General features: G+C 42.5%; 1 protein-coding gene across 2 annotated transcripts in view; it reads left to right on the forward strand.

The window, feature by feature from the left end:
- UBE2H (ubiquitin conjugating enzyme E2 H) overlaps window positions 1-17,251 on the forward strand; it is a 70,044-nt gene that overhangs the window by 16,571 nt on the left and 36,222 nt on the right. For both annotated transcript variants that reach the window (XR_012156867.2, XM_073328926.2), the window contains exons 2-3: window positions 16,238-16,314; window positions 17,173-17,247. Coding sequence is in view for 1 of the 2 variants with exons in the window: in XM_073328926.2 (XP_073185027.1) it covers window positions 16,238-16,314; window positions 17,173-17,247 (152 nt within the window). In the remaining variant the exon portion in view is untranslated. The remainder of the gene's footprint in view (window positions 1-16,237; window positions 16,315-17,172; window positions 17,248-17,251) is intronic.

Genomic DNA, 17,251 nt, shown 5'->3' on the forward strand with positions numbered 1-17,251 from the left:
CCAGGGCTGGTCTAATATTTGCATATGTAAGACAGCAGTTTGCATATGCATTGGACTCCCTAAGATGTATGAGTTTGCAAGTTCTTCTTGATTTCCACAAGTATGTTGCATATTAATATACCCTAGACAGTTTGTAAAAGAACTAAAATAACATTTTGTACAAAATGGGAGGGGGCTGAATGGTTCAGTGAATTAGTAATAGAATATGACCTTTTCCACCTCTAATTACTGGCTTGAATCCAGCCCAGGTTAGTAGTGACTGAAAGGAGCCTGGTGTCTTATGAAATGAGTTGGTCTGTCCAGTTTCTAAATCACAGGATACTTGTTGGCAATCTCTGCAGAGGCCAAAAAGGGAACTCTTTGCACTCTAGAGGTGGCCCTCTATGTTAGTGTTGAAGTCTGCTGGTTATTTGTGGAAACATTTCTTTTTCACTTCAGGGAAATTGGGGAAAACCATTATTTTCTCATTAATATGTGAAATAATTTTAAGGGAGAAAAGCATTTCTTGCTCCCTGCTTTCTAATTCTTTCTTTCTTTTTCCTCACCTAATTGCCATCCTGATGGCTTTAATGGAGAGATGTGTAGGTAGGGAAATTTAATGAAAAATTTCAGTAAATGCAAATGTGCTTCTGGATCAAGTGGCATGGAATGTTTGATCAACTCTATTCCTTAACTATTTTATGATTAGGAAATTGAAACAACTTAGAATGGGAGGTGCAGTGGCTTAATAGCTACTTCCTGTTTAAACTTAGTTGAATATTGGAGGGATTCTGTTTATTTGCAGCAGCACAACGGTTAAGTTTCTGTACTTAAAATGAAGGCAACTGTGCTGTAGAACAGTGGTTCTCAAACTTCATTGTACTGTGATCCTTCTTCTGACAACAAAAATTACTACATAACTCAAGGAGGGGGGACCGAAGCCAGAACCCCCCTCAGCCCTGGATGGCAGTGGGGACCAAGGCTGAAGCCCAAGGGCTTATGCCCTGGCAGAGGGCATGTAGCTTTAGCCCTCCTTCCCCTTGGGCTTCAGCCCCGGGCAGTGGGGCTTGGGCTTTGGCCTCTGCCCTAGGCCCCAGCAAGTCTAACACCAGCCTTGGTGTTATGACCCATTTTGGGGTCCCGACCCACAGTTTGAGAACCCCTTCTGTCGAAGATTTAAGTTCACTCTAATTAGATTTCAGAGCTATTACAATTGTGTGATTTGTCCCTGGTCTAGTATTGATGCAAAGAAAAAATGTCAAGGAATACTCTTTCTGTTGTTTGTCAACTAATTGTAATTAAGCCGTATTTCTTTCTCTCATCCTCCAAAAGAGTTAATGGAGTACAAAGCTCAAACAGAGTAGCTGGGGGTCCAAGCAATGAAATTCCTTTACATTGTCATTACAGTTGATAGTGCAGATTAAATTACCTTGATGTATGCAAAATTTAGTTACAAAGAGAAGTTATTAAACTGAGGCTGTTCTTTTGATGTGTAGAACAGAAATGTAGAGTATTGTTGCCCTTCGGGAAACCTTAGGGTGAAGGTTTCTTTCTCTCTGGCTATTGGAAATGTGTGGACATACATTTAAATTGTTAATTTATAAAAATGCCTAGAACTCTATCTTCAGACAATTATATGCATCTCGCAAGGGAGTGGAAGAGAGGAGAAGGAGGAAAAGTAAATCCTGATCTGATATACCAGGAACAAGGTCTGGTAGCTGAAGCATAGGATTGGGAGTCAAGAAGGCCTGACTTCTGTCCTGCTTCTGCACAGATTTATGTGACTTTGGGCAAGTCACTTAAATCCTTTGTCCCAGTTTCCCCACCTTTGAAATGTGGACAGTGATACTTCCTGCTTAATAGAGTTGAAGCTTAATTAATCAATATTTGTAAGGCACTTTAGGATCCTTAGTTGGAAGGTATCATTATTATTCCAATAACTTGTCCAGCTACAGTGAACTCCTGAAACTTTCTCCATGGCAGTCTCGAGACAGTCATCAATTTCTCCCCCCTCAGTTCATTCACAAGGCCCAGTGTGATGTCTTTCAGATGGAACAGCAGCAAACAACCAAATGAGGTTATGGGATTCCCTTTCAGAACTCTCTGTACTGCTTCACTAATGGTTGAGGATCATATTGAATGATGTGATATACTACATATCTATTGCTTTCCTCATCCACTGCCCACGTGGCAGCTTGCTCCCTCCAGCATTGCCAAGTTTAGTTTTTAAACGGAGCCTCTGCCTTGCTGTGAGATACATAGTCAGGTCTCAAACTTAGTATCATTTGTGCAGGCTTAGTGTCAAGGCTAAAGGGAAAGCTGCAGTGTTTGTGCCATACACCGAACATCTTGCTAACTTTGTTCTGGATGCAGCTGTTTAATTATTGGCTTGTGATGATCTACTCTGCAAGTAAAATGCCATTGTATGAATTAGAGGTTGAATACTCTCAATACTGCTTTCATTCTGGTGCTAGGACACACTACACGCTGAAAAGCATTGGACAATGCTGTGAGCGTTGTTTAGATTTGACTAGGCACTGTTAATGATTTGTGAAATTTCTGCACTGGCATATTAACTTGTAAAAACAAAGTCCAAAATACTTTTTAGCTTTCTTCTTTGGCAACATTATTTTAATCTCTGAAGGTTGTCCTTCTGTTGCAGTAGTGAGCTAATGTAGGGACCATTGTTACTGAAGGAATCCCACTTCTAGACTTTGAGACTGAGTCAGCATTTGTTTAAAATCACTACCTCTTAAACACTGCAGTGGACCTTTTGTCATAATGAAAACTTTTTTAGGAAAAGCCTTGTAGTGTTCAATCCCTGTGGATTTGTTTTATTTTTCCAAAAGGCTGGTTAGGTGTTTTTTAAATACTTGCCTTTAGTAGGTATCCTGATATTTAACTCTTTGCTACTAAATCTGTCAACATGGATTGGATAAAAGATGAATAGCTAATGGAAAAAATAGTCAGAGCACCAGACTGAGTTACTAAAATCTCATGGGAGAATAAACAAGTGAACTCTTTTCTTGCAGGTGGTTTGACTATTAGCTGAAAACATGGCATAGCTTTCTTGGGCACATATTTAGCTCAGTGGATAGGAAATGTGTCACTACCATGTGTGTGACCCTGAAAACTTGCATCTATTAGTGTTTGCTCAGGAGTATATGTAAAACAGAAGCCATTCTGACTTTTGGCCTAAGTTTTCAAACCAGATGTTGGTGTAACAAACCAGAAATCTGAATGAGAGAAGCATCCTTATAAATTAAACCCTTAAATACTGATGGTTGAGTTGATTGAGAAAATGAGGCAAGGGCAAAAGCTCTCATCTTGTGAATCTTGTCTGTCTGCAGCTAGCAGCAGCTGAGACTTCCCATCTCGAAAGCTATTTAAGAATGTCTATTGGAAAGGTATTGAATATGTTGCAGTGGTGGGTGTAGTTACTGTGTAGAATGATAACAGGCAAGAGCACTTTGTAATAAGTGTCTGCATTTGCTTGGTTTTAAAAACTGAATGCCTGTCTGCAAAGGGTACCAAGCAAATTTATGTATACTTTTTTTAAGGCAAAATACAGTGGGATTATAAAATCATATACCATATATACTCCATCATAAGCTGGTTTGTTTATAAGTCGACCCCCCCAAGATGGCTAAGTAAAAATGATGTATGACCCTTTCGTAAGCCAACCCGATATTTCAGAGATTGGCAAACTTCGGCTCCTGGCCTGTCAGGGTAAGCCGCTGGCGGGTCGGGACGTTTTGTTTACCTGGAGCATCTGCAGTGGCCCTTCCTGCAGCTCCTGTTGGCTGGGAACGGCAAACCGTGGCCACTGTGAGCTGAGAGGCTCCATGCTTGCAGTCGCTCCAGGTAAACAAAGCGACAGTGTATTAGATGTTCAATTCAATGATTTCACAGAGTTTAAAATCAAATTTTGGTGTAGACCGGTTTATAAGCCAGCCCCCGCTCTTTGATGCATCATTTTTTACCAAAAAGTACTCTGCTTATGAACGAGTATATACGGTAGTTCTTCAGAACTCTTATCGGGTTTTGGGTTAAAGGTGACGAAAAAGAAGAAAAATTGGGCTTGTGCCCTCTTGCATCTCTGATGTATAAAAAAGGCCTGATACCTGTTTATCCCCAAATCTGTTTTTTCTTGTTCTGTTTCTGTATTAGAAATGTCTACTGAGGAATTCTCTGGTGACTGGAGAGAGCTTACAACATTGTGACATAAGAGGCTGTAAGATGAGTAATTAAATGTGTTGGGGACATTATTTGAAGTTTTGTGGGACACCTGTTTAGCTTTGATGCCAAATGAATGCTTTGAAGAAAGGACATCTTTGTTAAAGACTGGAAAACTCCAGGTGAGATTTGTGAGTTTCCAATAAACATCTGACATCCCAAGATGTCCTTCAACAGTACCAAGGGAAAGACCATACTTTTCATTTCTGGCATTTTTAAGCTAAAGAGCAAGCAGGAAAATTTCTTAAGTCTTTCAGGCTTTATACACCATAAAGAAGCAAAAAAGGTTCTAAATTAATATCTAAAAATCTTTTTGCACGACACTGTATCTATTAGGGGAGGGATGTAGTCTTTTCTTAAATCCTGAACATAAAGTTCAAAAATGCTTAGTTACTGTGTAGTTGCTATATCAAATTACTTAGTCATCTGTATAAGCTATGGGTGTTGGCAGTGGGGAGAAGGGAGACAGACATCCCCAAACCAGTATTTGTTATAATTTTCTTTATTACCAGTCAGTGAACCAGTTAAACTGGGGTGCAGTTTTGCTCAACTTTAGACAAAAGCTTATCTGAGTATGGTCTTTGAAATTCAAGGAGAAGCAGAAACAAATTTGCTTTGAAAGAATGTAGTTCAACCAAAGTGGCTTGAAAGGAACTGAAATTAGCAGGTGCCTGGAATATGATCCACCCTGAAGCTAACATCCGTATTTCTTGTAGTACGTAATGCATTACTTCGAATCTGGCATTAATGGCCACAATGGGAAAAGCTAATTTAAACCAAGCACTGACTTTTCAACAGGTTACTTAAGGTCAATGGAACTTTTTTTAATCGCTGACTTAATTCTTTGTAATGCAATTTGTTGTCGTCCATCTCTTATAATCATGCTATAGAAAAATCTAATAGGTTCTTAAAGATTTTTGTTATAAAGTTGCTTCCGAGTGATGATGATAAACCAGGGTCTGGGCTTTGGCTAGCATGTCCAGGAATTCTGAATCAAGCAGCGAAGCATTTTGTTGCAGCACAAACGCATGCAGACCATATCCTATCCTCACACCGAGATGGGCCAGAGACTTCAAAAAGTCTGCTTGACAATAGCAAGGTCTCTGTTTTATATGGAAAGTACCCAGATACTTTGAGCAGTAATACAAAACCATAAGTTACGTCTTACATAGAGCAGTGAGGCATTTCTGAAGCAGAGCTTCATTGTCTCTCTCGTGATGCACCGCAACAAGTTGTGAAGAGGGCAGGTTGTGATGCGTCTTGGGAGACAGTGTAGCCAGGGAGCCTGGTTCATAGGGAAGAATGGGAGCATGAGGCATCTGAATTGCAACTCCCGTGAGGCAACATAGGTGAATACAGTTTAATGCCACGCTGCCCTGAAATTCAAGGTTTTTATTTGGTTCAACAAACTGACTCTGCTTGAAACAAAGTATTTTTTCAACTTGGCTGACAAACTTTCAGTTTTCAGCCAAAATTTTTGACTTTGTTGAAATCCCAAAACTTTCTATGGAGAAATACTAGTCAAAATGACTTTTTTGGGATGGGGTTTTCCACTGGGGGAAATCTGCATTATTCCCTGACTTCTGGTCATAGCTCAACTGTTAGTTGTTTATGTAGCGCGATAGATTAGTTGTGGACACAGAATATGTTGCCCCAAAGAGTTGACAATCCAAGAACAAATGTAAGCTAAAATGTATTAATCTCAGCTCTTGTTCAGCTGTTGTCATAGTTGAGGTTGTTAGGCTTGATCACAATTCTTAAATGGGTGTGTAGGTTACATAGGGCAGAGAACACATTAATCGACTGTCATAGAATTTGAAAAACCTCCCGGCAGAAAGAGGCCACATTTTAGAAATATATGTGTCTTAGGCAGTCTAAAACTTGTTTCCAGGCTGTTCCTTAGAGAGATGCTTTTGTTCTAAAACAAAAAAACCCACACACCTGTCTGACCAAAAAAACTGAACTGGTGACCTTTTTTGCGAACTTTGACTAGATTTCAAATTGGCAATGACCTATAACAATTTAAAAAATTGTCTCAGGTACCACATCTTTTCCTGGGTTGTCTGGCTACATTTTGCAGTTTTACAATCACACTTTCATCTCTCCTTCTCTAATGTCTGTCTTCTGGGTTGCTGTGGGTGTGGGAAGGGGCCCATGAACAGAGGCAATGGCAAAAATAAAATTGAAAGACCATTTTTTCATAATCTTTCAGTTAGTTTCAGTTCAGTTACTTATCTAAAAAGTTTGACCTACTGTTTTACAAATGTGAATTTTAAGTTGACTATCACGTTATTGGAAAGATTGAAATGTGTAAAATCACTTTGGTAAAGATGTTGTGTTTAACTTGTTAAATGCTTTAACACTGCAAATTGAGTTTAATGATCCAGTTTGGAGACAGTTTATATGGCCCTTTAAACTCAGTTTACTGGTGGGCTAGTCTGTAATAATTTCAGATTCTCCTTTGGTTTCTTCTAGGTGTAAATTGTGTTTCCATCAAATTAACTTTCAACATTATATGTAACAAACTCAAGTACATTGTATGGTGTGACTTTGTGGTTCCTGTGGCTGCTATGGGTCGGTCTGGCAGTCCAGTCTGACCAAGGTGAAAGGACTAAGATGGCCTGTATGAACAGCATATCAAAACTGTAGCTCTGGTATGTCCCATAATAGTTCAAATGTTTTTGCCTATTGATATGAGAGAGCAAACTTTTACTGATGATAACTTCTCCTGGATTCCCCAATGTCAGCTCAATAATACAAAAACATCTTATACTTCCTTCCAAAATGATCTCTTTTCAATAACTGCAGATGACTCCACTGTCCCAAATCCCTTTTTGCCCACTTGAAAGGATGCTTTTGCATAACCATCTAGGCCAGTGGTCTCCAACATTTTCTGCACAAGATCACTTTTTGAATTTAAATGCGACCCAGGATCTGCCCCATCTCTTCTCTGAAGCCCTGCCCTGCTCACTCTATGCCCCCCTCCCTCCATCGCTCACTCTTCCCCCACCCTCACTCACTCTTACAGGGTTGGGGCAGGAGGTTGCGGTGCAGGAGGGGGTGCAGGCTCTGGGAGGGAGTTTGGGTGCAGAAGGGGGCTCTGGTCTGGGGAAAAGTGTTGGGGTGCTGGCTGGGGGAGGGGGTCCTGGGTGCAGGCGGGGGTATGGGGTGCTGGCTGGGGGAGGGGGTCCTGGGTGCAGGCGGGGGTATGGGGTGCTGGCTGGGGGAGGGGGTCCTGGGTGCAGGCGGGGGTATGGGGTGCTGGCTGGGGGAGGGGGTCCTGGGTGCAGGCGGGGGTATGGGGTGCTGGCTGGGGGAGGGGGTCCTGGGTGCAGGCGGGGGTATGGGGTGCTGGCTGGGGGAGGGGGTCCTGGGTGCAGGCGGGGGTATGGGGTGCTGGCTGGGGGAGGGGGTCCTGGGTGCAGGCGGGGGTATGGGGTGCTGGCTGGGGGAGGGGGTCCTGGGTGCGGGATGGGGCCGTTTCTGGAAGTGGCGTGGGGCCAGGGCAGGAAGGGAGCCTGCCTTAGCCCCACTGCACCGCTGAACTTTTAGCAGCTGGAGATCACGATCGACTGGCAGAGGCTTCAGGATCGACCAGCTGATTGCAATATACAGGTTGGTGGCCACTGATCTAGGCCCTGTTTCTACTATGGTTATAAGCAAGCTGGGATCTGGCTACGAAGTGAGACCATAACCACGTTCCCCCGCTTGGCTACCCTTTGACATCCCAGCTGCTCTACCAGTTCTAACCATGGCAGGGAAGCTAGTTGGGACTCAGGATGAACTAATTAAACTTCTGTTTGCTTTCTGGGAGCTGAAAAATGTCTTCCCTCTGGCAAATACTGACACATTTATTTCAACTCTTCCTGTTTCTAATGGAGCTGCAATTCTAGTTGCTCTTTGTTGTGTGCCAGTGTTACCTTGGATATGGCACACTTTTGGGAATAGTGCTTAGTTAAGAGGTGTATCGGTACCAGCAGGGGGTCATGGGAAACTTGCTTGTGCTGGTTTTATGTGGTGTGACCTTCTTTCCCCTCTCCCTTGGTGCGGGAGGGTTTTGGGGAGGTCCTGAAAGACTATAAAAGTCTTTGCTATTAAAAACATCTAGTGCTGATGATTTAGATTCCATCTAAATGTTAGTTATTAGATGCCATACAAAATGTTAGCTGTGAAAGCTATGTGTTACTGTTTGGCTTTGCCCTCCAATTTCTAGTTGTAAAGCTGTAACTCAGTGGTCACCAACCGGTCGATCCTAGAGGATCTCCCAGTCGATAGCAATCTCCGGTGGCCCAGTGGGGCAGCCTGCCCCGGCCCCACGCTGCTGTCAGAAGTGGCCCCTGGGGGCAGGAGTCTCCCTCCGCATGCTGCTTCTGCCTGCAGCCACCACCCCCGCAGCTCCCATTGGCCGGGGACATGGAGCTGAGGCCAATGGGAGCTGCTGGGGCAGCGCTTGCAGAGAGGAGCAGCGTGTGGAGCCACGTGCCCTCTGCCACTCCCCCTGCAGGGGCCGCAAGGGCACGTTGGCCCCTTCCGGGAGCGGCGTGGGGTCAGGGCAGGCAGGGAGCCTGCCTTAGCGGCAGCCACGCTGCACCACCAACCTGGAGCCACCGGAGGTAAGTGTTGCCTGGCAAGAGGTTGCACCCCAGCGCTGAGTCCCCTCTTGCACCCCAGCCCTGAGCCTCTTCCCAGAGCCTGCACCCTGCATCCCCTCCTGCACCCCAACACTCTCCCCCAGCCCAGTGAAAGTGAGTGAGGGTGCGGGAGAGCGAGCAACGGAGAGAGGGGGGGAATGGAGTGAGCGAGGCCTGGTCTCGGGAAGGGGTGGGGCCTCAAGGAAAAGGTGGGGTAGATCCTGGGTTGCCCTTAAATTCAAAAAGTGATCTTGGGCGTAAAAAGGTTGGAGACCACTGCTGTAACACACATGGATCAAATGAAAATCAGTTACAGCTCCCAGACCAGCTCGTCAAAGAATGCCAGATGGGGGAGAGTTTGAGAAGAGATCTCTTCCTTTTGAAGACCCTGGCCACACCAACAGGGTCATGTTTGATACCTGTTCACTTCCATAGTGTAATCATACTTCTCTGTTTGGTTGGTAACCCTGTGACAGGGCTTCTGGTGCTCTGTGCTTCGCTCTTGGGATGATATTTCCCATTTTAAGGTTGCCGTTCAAAAGGGGCATATGGAAGGATTATTCTGTAGTTCAGAATGAGCTGTAGTCTCAATAAAACAATCCTTGCCTGATTTCCAAACTAATCAGGCTGAAGTCTGGCATAGAAGTTTTCAATGCAGGGACCTTGTCCAATGGAAAGAGGGACAATTTATGATTAAACTTCACCCTTCACTCCTGATCTCGGTGACCCCCTTTCCTGGCTTGGCAATAGAATATAGGAATGTTTGCTAGATCTCTGTTGCTCTGTTCATATATTATTTAATGGACCTGCCCAGTTCTGTTCAGTTGTCTCTAACACCCCCCACCCCGAAACTTTAACCTTCCATGAAACAGATACCATATGGAAGGAAGTGTACATATGGAAAAGATTCTACCTTGAAACTGAAACACAATTCTTTATATAAATAGTGGAACTTATCCTTTCATGGCTGATACCTTGTTATAGTAGATATGAGTTGTGTCCTCACTGGCAATTGTTATGCTTTTTAAAAAAATCTGTCCTTGTTCAAACAGGAATTTTGGGGAAGTTCTATGGCCTGTGTTATACAGAAGGTCAGACTAGATCAGGGGTTCTCAAACTGGGGGTTAGGACCCCTCAGGGGGTCACATGGGGGGTCGTGAGCTGTCAACCTCCACCTCAAACCCCACTTTGCTTTCAGCATTTATAATGGTGTTAAATATATAAAAGTGTTCTTAATTTGTAAAGGGGGTCGCACTCAGAAGCTTGCTATGTGAAAGGGGTCACCAGTACAAAAGTTTGAGAGCCATTGGACTAGATGATCACAGTGGTCCCTTGTGGCCTTGGAATCTATGAATATAAGTGGTGTGTGAATCTTTTTAGAGTGAACTATCACCTTAGCAATGTTCTGGTAGATCCTTTCACCACCTCTATGGGTTGGTACAGAGCAGATGACTAAGTGGATAGGTCAGGAGTTGTGCTAGTTAGGGCTCAGAGTACTTGGCAAATGTTTGGCATATTTGTAGTATCAAAGTTCTTTGATTTGGTTTCAAGAAACAAAATGCTGAAAACTGGAGGCTGGGAGTCATTAGATGCAGGGAAAAACCTGTCAATCTTAATTTTTTACCCTAGATCTTGGGGAATTTGTCTAGAATGGAAATTTAAAGATGACTTACAAAGGAAACAAAATGTGTTGTCCCTTGCTGCTATGTGAAATGGTAAAAAGCATAAGGGAAAAAAACTTTAAAGTTAGAAGCTCAAATTCTGACTATCTTGGTTTTTGTTTATTTGTTTTTTTGTTTTGGGGTGGTTTTTCCTTGAACACTAGTAGGATTGTAACATCACAAGCATAAAGGAAGTGAAATATGATTGATTAAAGGGAAATATTTTAGTAAAAGTGGGTAAGACTTCATATTCTTGATATTTAGGGTTTAAAAACAAACTTTTTTAGACAAAACCTTTCAGCATGTATCCCTCAGAGCAAAACTCATTGGTTTTTCTTTGTTGGTCACTTTAAAAAAAATTCACTTTTTTTGAAGTGAGAACAGTAATCATGTGGCAAAATTTTGTGTGCATACTCCTAATGGCATCAAAAGAGGTGTGAATTCCTGTTTTGCTGAGCACTGGTTCCTGCACCAGAAACAGCCAGTGTGGCTGGCCTTTCTTGAGGTGGCTGGCCTTTCACAGTGCTTATCACTTGTAATGCTTTTTGCAAATGAAAAGTACCATATAAACACTAATCTCATCTGAAAGTATCCTCCATTGTTAAATATGGAGACTTATGCCTTAAATAGCTGAGGGGTCCTACTGATCTCTTTAAAAAGTAAGCTGAGTGGTATGTTCATTGTAGTCCTCCCAAATGTAAACACCTGTCATCCGTCCAGCTGTCTTCCACTGGGACAACAGCAGTTGCACAAAGGTTCTTGAAAATATATGTAAAGAATGGCGGGGCGGGGGTGATCCTTAAAGTTCCAACAGTAATGAGGTGGACTGCCAGGGAGAGACTGGAGCTCCAAAACTGAATTCAGACTTTTGCCAGTTTGAGATGTTTCAGCATTCCAAATGTATTGTCTCTTCAGGCCAGGAACTGTCTTTGACTGTACAGCACCCTGAACAATAGAACCTTGATCTTGATTCGAAGTCTGTGTTACTGTAATGCTATCACACACCTCTCTCTCTGTATAATTAAAAAAACCAAAAACAAAAAAACCCTCAGTTGGCCCTGGCACTTATGTCGTGCTCTGGCTCACTGTACAGGAGTTTGTAACCAGTTGCAACAAAAATCCCCTCTCTGTTTCCCTCTTTAGCAATCTCTTCATAGCTGATATTTCTAAATGAGGTTTATTTTCCAGATTGTCAATTAAACTTTTTCAACACTTCAAATTGTTAAAATTCTCAAGTATCTCAGACAAGGATAATTATCTTCAGGACTTAGTCTCCTCTTCACTTTTCTCAGTCTTGAACTAAAACTTTTGAGCCTCTTATCCATTACAAACAAACCTGAACTGCATCTAGGCTTTTGGTACTTTCTGCTGGGCATGGCTACACTGGAAACTTCAAAGTGCTGTCGCGGGAACGCTCCTGCAGCAGCGCTGCGAATGTGGTCACAAGCGAGCACTGGGGGAGAGCTCTCCCAGCACTCCTGGTAATCCACCTCCACAAGGGGATTAGCTCCGAGTGCGTGGCTCCCAGCTCTTGGAGCTTGTCTACACTAGCACTTTAAAGCGCTCAGACTTGCTGTGCTCAGGGGGGTTATTCTTCACACCCCTGAGCTAGCAAGTTAGAGTGCTATAAAATGTAAGTGTAGATAAGCCTGCTGACTTTTTACTAACTGAATATGACAAAGTAAAATTCTTATCTTTAGATAAAGACCCTGAAACCAGCAAGGGCAAAAAGATCTCTGCGGCTAGTGGAAACAAAATAAACCCAGGTCTCTTGAACAGTGTTCATTTTTAAGCCTTGTAGGATGTCTGATGTGTTACAAGTTAGGTACTTAGTGAAATAGGAGACTCATGATGCTTCCTTTACAGATTCCCATTGTAGGAGTTGTGTGCCCCGCTATGCAGGCCACGAAAACACTTCAAAGTAGTATAACCCTTAGTCAATATTCTGGAACAAAGAATGTAAAAAGCCTCTAATCATTTCTTATTTCTCTTTCTGGTGCTCTGAGCCCTCTCCGTGGGTCTGACTATTGTTAGGATTTGGCAAGTTTTAGCTATATAGAGACTAAATCAGTGTTGGTTCTTTTTTCAGAGTAGCAGCTGTGTTTAGTCTGTATCCGCAAAAAGAACAGGAGTACTTGTGGCACCTTAGAGACTAACAAATTTATTAGAGCATAAGCTTTCATGGGCTACAGCCCACTTCATCGGATGCATAGAATGGAACATGTATATATACACATGCATACAGATAAGTTGGAAGTTACCATACAAACTGTGAGAGGCTAACTTGTCTGTACAAATGGACATGGAGCAGGAAATTAGGTCTAAGAGTTGGTGGGTTTGCCCCATAAACTGTCCACTTTCAGACAAGAGTCCTCCATGGTCAATGGTGTGGAGAATATGAATAAGAAAGTGTTATTTATCCTCCTCATAACACAACCACCAGGGGTCACCCAATGAAATTAATAAGCAGCAGGTTTAAAACAAACAAAAGGAAGTACTTCTTCACACAGTGCACAGCAACCTGTGGAACTCATTGCCAGGGGATGTTGTAAAGGTCAAAACTATAATGGGGCTCAAAAAAGAATGAGACACGTTCATGGAGAATAGGTCCGTCAGTGGCTATTAGCCAAGATGATCAGGGACGCAACCCCATGCTCTGGGTATCCATAGCCTCTGACTGTCAGAAGCTGGGAGTGGACAACAGGGGTTGGATCACTCAGTAATTGTCTGTTCTGATTGTTCCCTCTGAAGCACCTGGGATTGGCCACTGTGAGAGAAGACAGGATACTGGGCTGTCGAGACCAGTGGTCTGACACAGTATGGCTATTTTTATGTTCTTATGTGCTTGAAAAATTCGCACTCAACAGGATTGCTTTCTGTGCAGATTTTATACCCAGTGTCTGATGAAAATGTAGTTGGACTCAAGGTCTGTTTACAGAGTAAGCCTTGAGTACTCCTGGGCGCTCTGCTGAAAGAGATGTCACAGGTTTGATTCAAAGTATATGGCATCACAAGACTCTTAAGAAATCCTTGAATTAATGTCTTAGATCCTTCACTGACAGATATGAGGACATATTTAGATTTGTCTTGAGATGGATCCAAAGTCATAGGATCCTATTTCTGCAGGTTGAACTGTTCAGTCTTTGAGAGGCTCAAAACATTCCTTCAGTGGCTCTGAAAATGAGGCAACATAGGCAGGCATGCTGAGGATCCGGCAGCAGGAACTACTCCCCAGCAGGTTGATTCTGATTGTGCCTTGGCACAGATGGACTCCTTGGGATCCTACAGGTCCCAAAAGTGGCAGGATGTTCTTGAATCTGAGGCAACCATTCACTTGTTGGAGCCTTTGGAACTGTCTTCTCATTTAAGATTTGGTTTTAAGGCCATGGAAAGATGTCTGAAAGCAAATAATTAGGTCAGTCTGAATCCTTCACTCATCAGATCTGGTGTTTTAGCTATAGTTGAATTTTCTCTGGAACGATTGATCACCCCTTAGGGACACAGTCCTGTCTGGTACAGTACCTTCTGGTCCTTCTCAACATGATTTATGTTTTGTTCTGTATCTGAATAGATTTCTCCTTAGTGATGCTACAGTTGAGGGGATTTTGAGTTATGGCTCCACTTTGACAGTGTAGTAAGATCGACAGTTGTCCCTTAATATGAATTCTTGTTAGTTTGCTATCAGAACTTTTCATGCCAGCCTTTCTGAGCTGGTGAGATAGCAATATTAGCTATCCAAAGTGATAATCTTCCTGCTACTTTATCACAGGAGCCATTACAGGACTCGGCCTATGTTTGCCACTCTGACTTTTCAGGTGCCATCTGAAAACAATGTTTCCCTCCTGTCCTAACAGTCCTTTAAAGATTTTGACTTAACACTTCCGGTTACAAGATCAACTCTTAATAGAATATTTTTGATGCTGAGGGTGATGCTGTTCCGAAGTAAATAGACTTCACAGCGTGTGGTCTGGTGGATAGAGCAGTGAGCTGGGAGCTTGGAAAGTCCCTGGTTCTAGTTCTCTTTGTCACTCAGTAGCTGTTGGTAAGTTTTCTAACTTGATTTGAACCAATCAATAAAATGGGTTTACTTATGTCACCGGGATGTATGGAGGATTTTTTGCACAGTGCCTTGAAGATGAAAAGGTGCCAGCATAAATATTTATGTTTTAGCATACTGTTGAGTAGAGACGTTTCCTGTGTATTGGTGGTGCTGGGAGCTCTAGGAGGACAGCCTGAAGCATCTCACTTGTGAAAATTGAAATTCTCTCTGTCATGCATTCCTTTTAGTCTGAAGGAATGTTTTGACCCTTATAGTGCTTAGCTCCTCTCATCAGAGGCTTTCAAAGAGCTTTGCAATGGTGGTTCCCCATTTGTAAAATAGGGGATATACTTAAGGTACGTAAGTAACTAACTGAAGTTCATATGGGAGTAGAAGTTGGGTTCCCTTACTGTTAATTCTCCTGATGCCTCCCTCATAACTCATGTATTAAAATTAGTGTTAAAAGCAATTGCTGTTGGGTCATATTCATAATCCATTAACACTGCTTTACATTGGAATACTTCAGCAAACTAGGAGACTGAAACATCACTGTTAATTGTTTTAACTTGTTACTGAATCCAAATCTTTTTGCCTTTCAGTGCTGTATTCCCTTCTCCACAAAGCACTGGTTGCTTTGATTTTTTGTAAGTTAATGTAACTTAATGTTTAAAAATAGTTCTTTTTTAGTGTTGTACCAGCACATCATAATTGGCCCCTCTACCATCTCTCTAGAGACCTCTAGGTTTTTTTGGCATTGCAAATCAAATTAACATTAGATTGCCATAATTTGCATTCTTTCAGTGGGAGGCCATCTGACAGAATTAAAGGCAGCCAAATAGAATTGAACACACCAGGACTTGCCATTGTCATGGAAGAGACATGGGAAAAATTCTGCTTAAAAGTATAAACAGTTAATGCCAACTTAGAAACTAAAATGTGATTGGCAAGAAAAGTTGCACTCTTCCTGTTTAGTGGATGTTGCCCCAATGCATTTGAGGGGAAGAGGGTTGTCTTTAAAACAGGCCCTCACCCCATCAAGGATGGTGCTCCTATGGTTCAGTGTCTTCAGTGTGGGCAAGTGCAATCAAGGTTTCAGCTACCATTGTTTCTAAATTTTAATTCCCCTGCTCAGCTGCATACCAGTCACTAAGGTGGTGCTAACAAAGAGTTCAGTTTTTAATGAAAGTATAGATTCTTGAGGAAACAGATAGCAATGGTCCGTCCCTCTCCTCCCCAACTCAGAGAGAGCTTCCTGGAGTTTTCAAGTTCTGAACACTGTTCCCACCGCAATGTTAGAGAAAAGTTAAAGGAAGGCTACTTTGTTCTACTTAACATGGGGTGAGGGGTGGAGGCAGGGAACTCCCTTTAACACTTGTGGAACTAATGTCCATTAATAATTGGATTGTTCAAATATATTTCAAGGATATTAAATTTCATGTCTGTAAAGATCAGTGGTTCTCAACCTACTTACCATTGTGGGCTGCATCCCATACTACCTGCATGGCCCTGAGGATGTCACCTGGGCCGCAGCTGTGTGCTGACTGGGCCATGAGTTGAGAACCACTGGTAAAGATATTCTGAATATTAAGTTTTAGACTGTTCAGTGTGCCAGGTTTCCAGTAAGGATCATGACTGTTTGAGTTACCATGTTGTCATCTAGACTTAACATTTTCCTTTACTTAATACATCAGTATTGAGAGCAAACATGAAGTCACAATCCTAGGAGGACTCAATGAATTTGTAGTGAAGTTTTATGGACCACAAGGAAGTAAGTATATGTCCTGTGCCTCATTATGATGCCTTTTTTATAGTTAAAACATTTCATGATGGTTTTAGGAAAAACGGAAGCAAATGGCCAAGTACTATATCAGTTGTCCATATGTAGTAACTGGGAGCACCCAGAAAATCTGGAAACTGCAAGTTGGAGCAAGGGGTCAAGGGATGCCATTGCACTTAGGTTGCATCTTGACCACAACCTGTCCGATTTCTCCCAGCTGACAATAGGGGAAGATGGGGATGAGAGCAGAATTTCAAACCTTAATATTGGGTGAACATCATAGTCTCTCATAACTGAATGACAGGTTGGTAGTTTTGAGTGATGTGCAAAGCCACAGCATTATCTTAAAATAGAGCTTAAATTTCAAAGGTCTTGAGTGGAACCACTCGTGGGGCTTGGCACCTTGGAAAATCTGGCCTGTCAGTTGAATTTTATAAAGTGCTTGTAAACAAGATTGAAGGCCAAGATAGATATTTTTTTCCCCCAAAAGAATTCGCTCTCTTGCTGGATCTCTGATGTGTCTTAAATTAGTAATACCTCTCAGGGTAAGTAGATTATTCTAACTTTTGTGGTCTGAATAAGACTCTGGGGCCTTTGTGCTAAAAACTAATGTAGTATCAGTAAAATCAGAGCCCCAGTATAGACCAGTGCCCTTCACATCTTAGGGGAATGGCCATTACTATAGGGCTTTCTATCTGTGCTCTGTGTCAAAGAAAGGAGGTTTGACACGAGGGCTTATTCTAAATGGTAATTATTTTTCCAGGTCTTTTTTTACTTAATACCATTGTGCTTTTCTTCTAGGCAGAGTTCTGCAGTATGTCTAACACCTGCATTTTTCTCTGATTGCAGCACCATATGAAGGTGGAGTGTGGAAAGTTAGAGTGGACCTTCCTGATAAATACCCTTTCAAATCCCCATCTATAGGTAA

The sequence above is a fragment of the Lepidochelys kempii genome, chromosome 1 (genome assembly GCF_965140285.1).
Source record: "Lepidochelys kempii isolate rLepKem1 chromosome 1, rLepKem1.hap1, whole genome shotgun sequence".
NCBI lineage: Eukaryota > Metazoa > Chordata > Testudines > Cheloniidae > Lepidochelys > Lepidochelys kempii.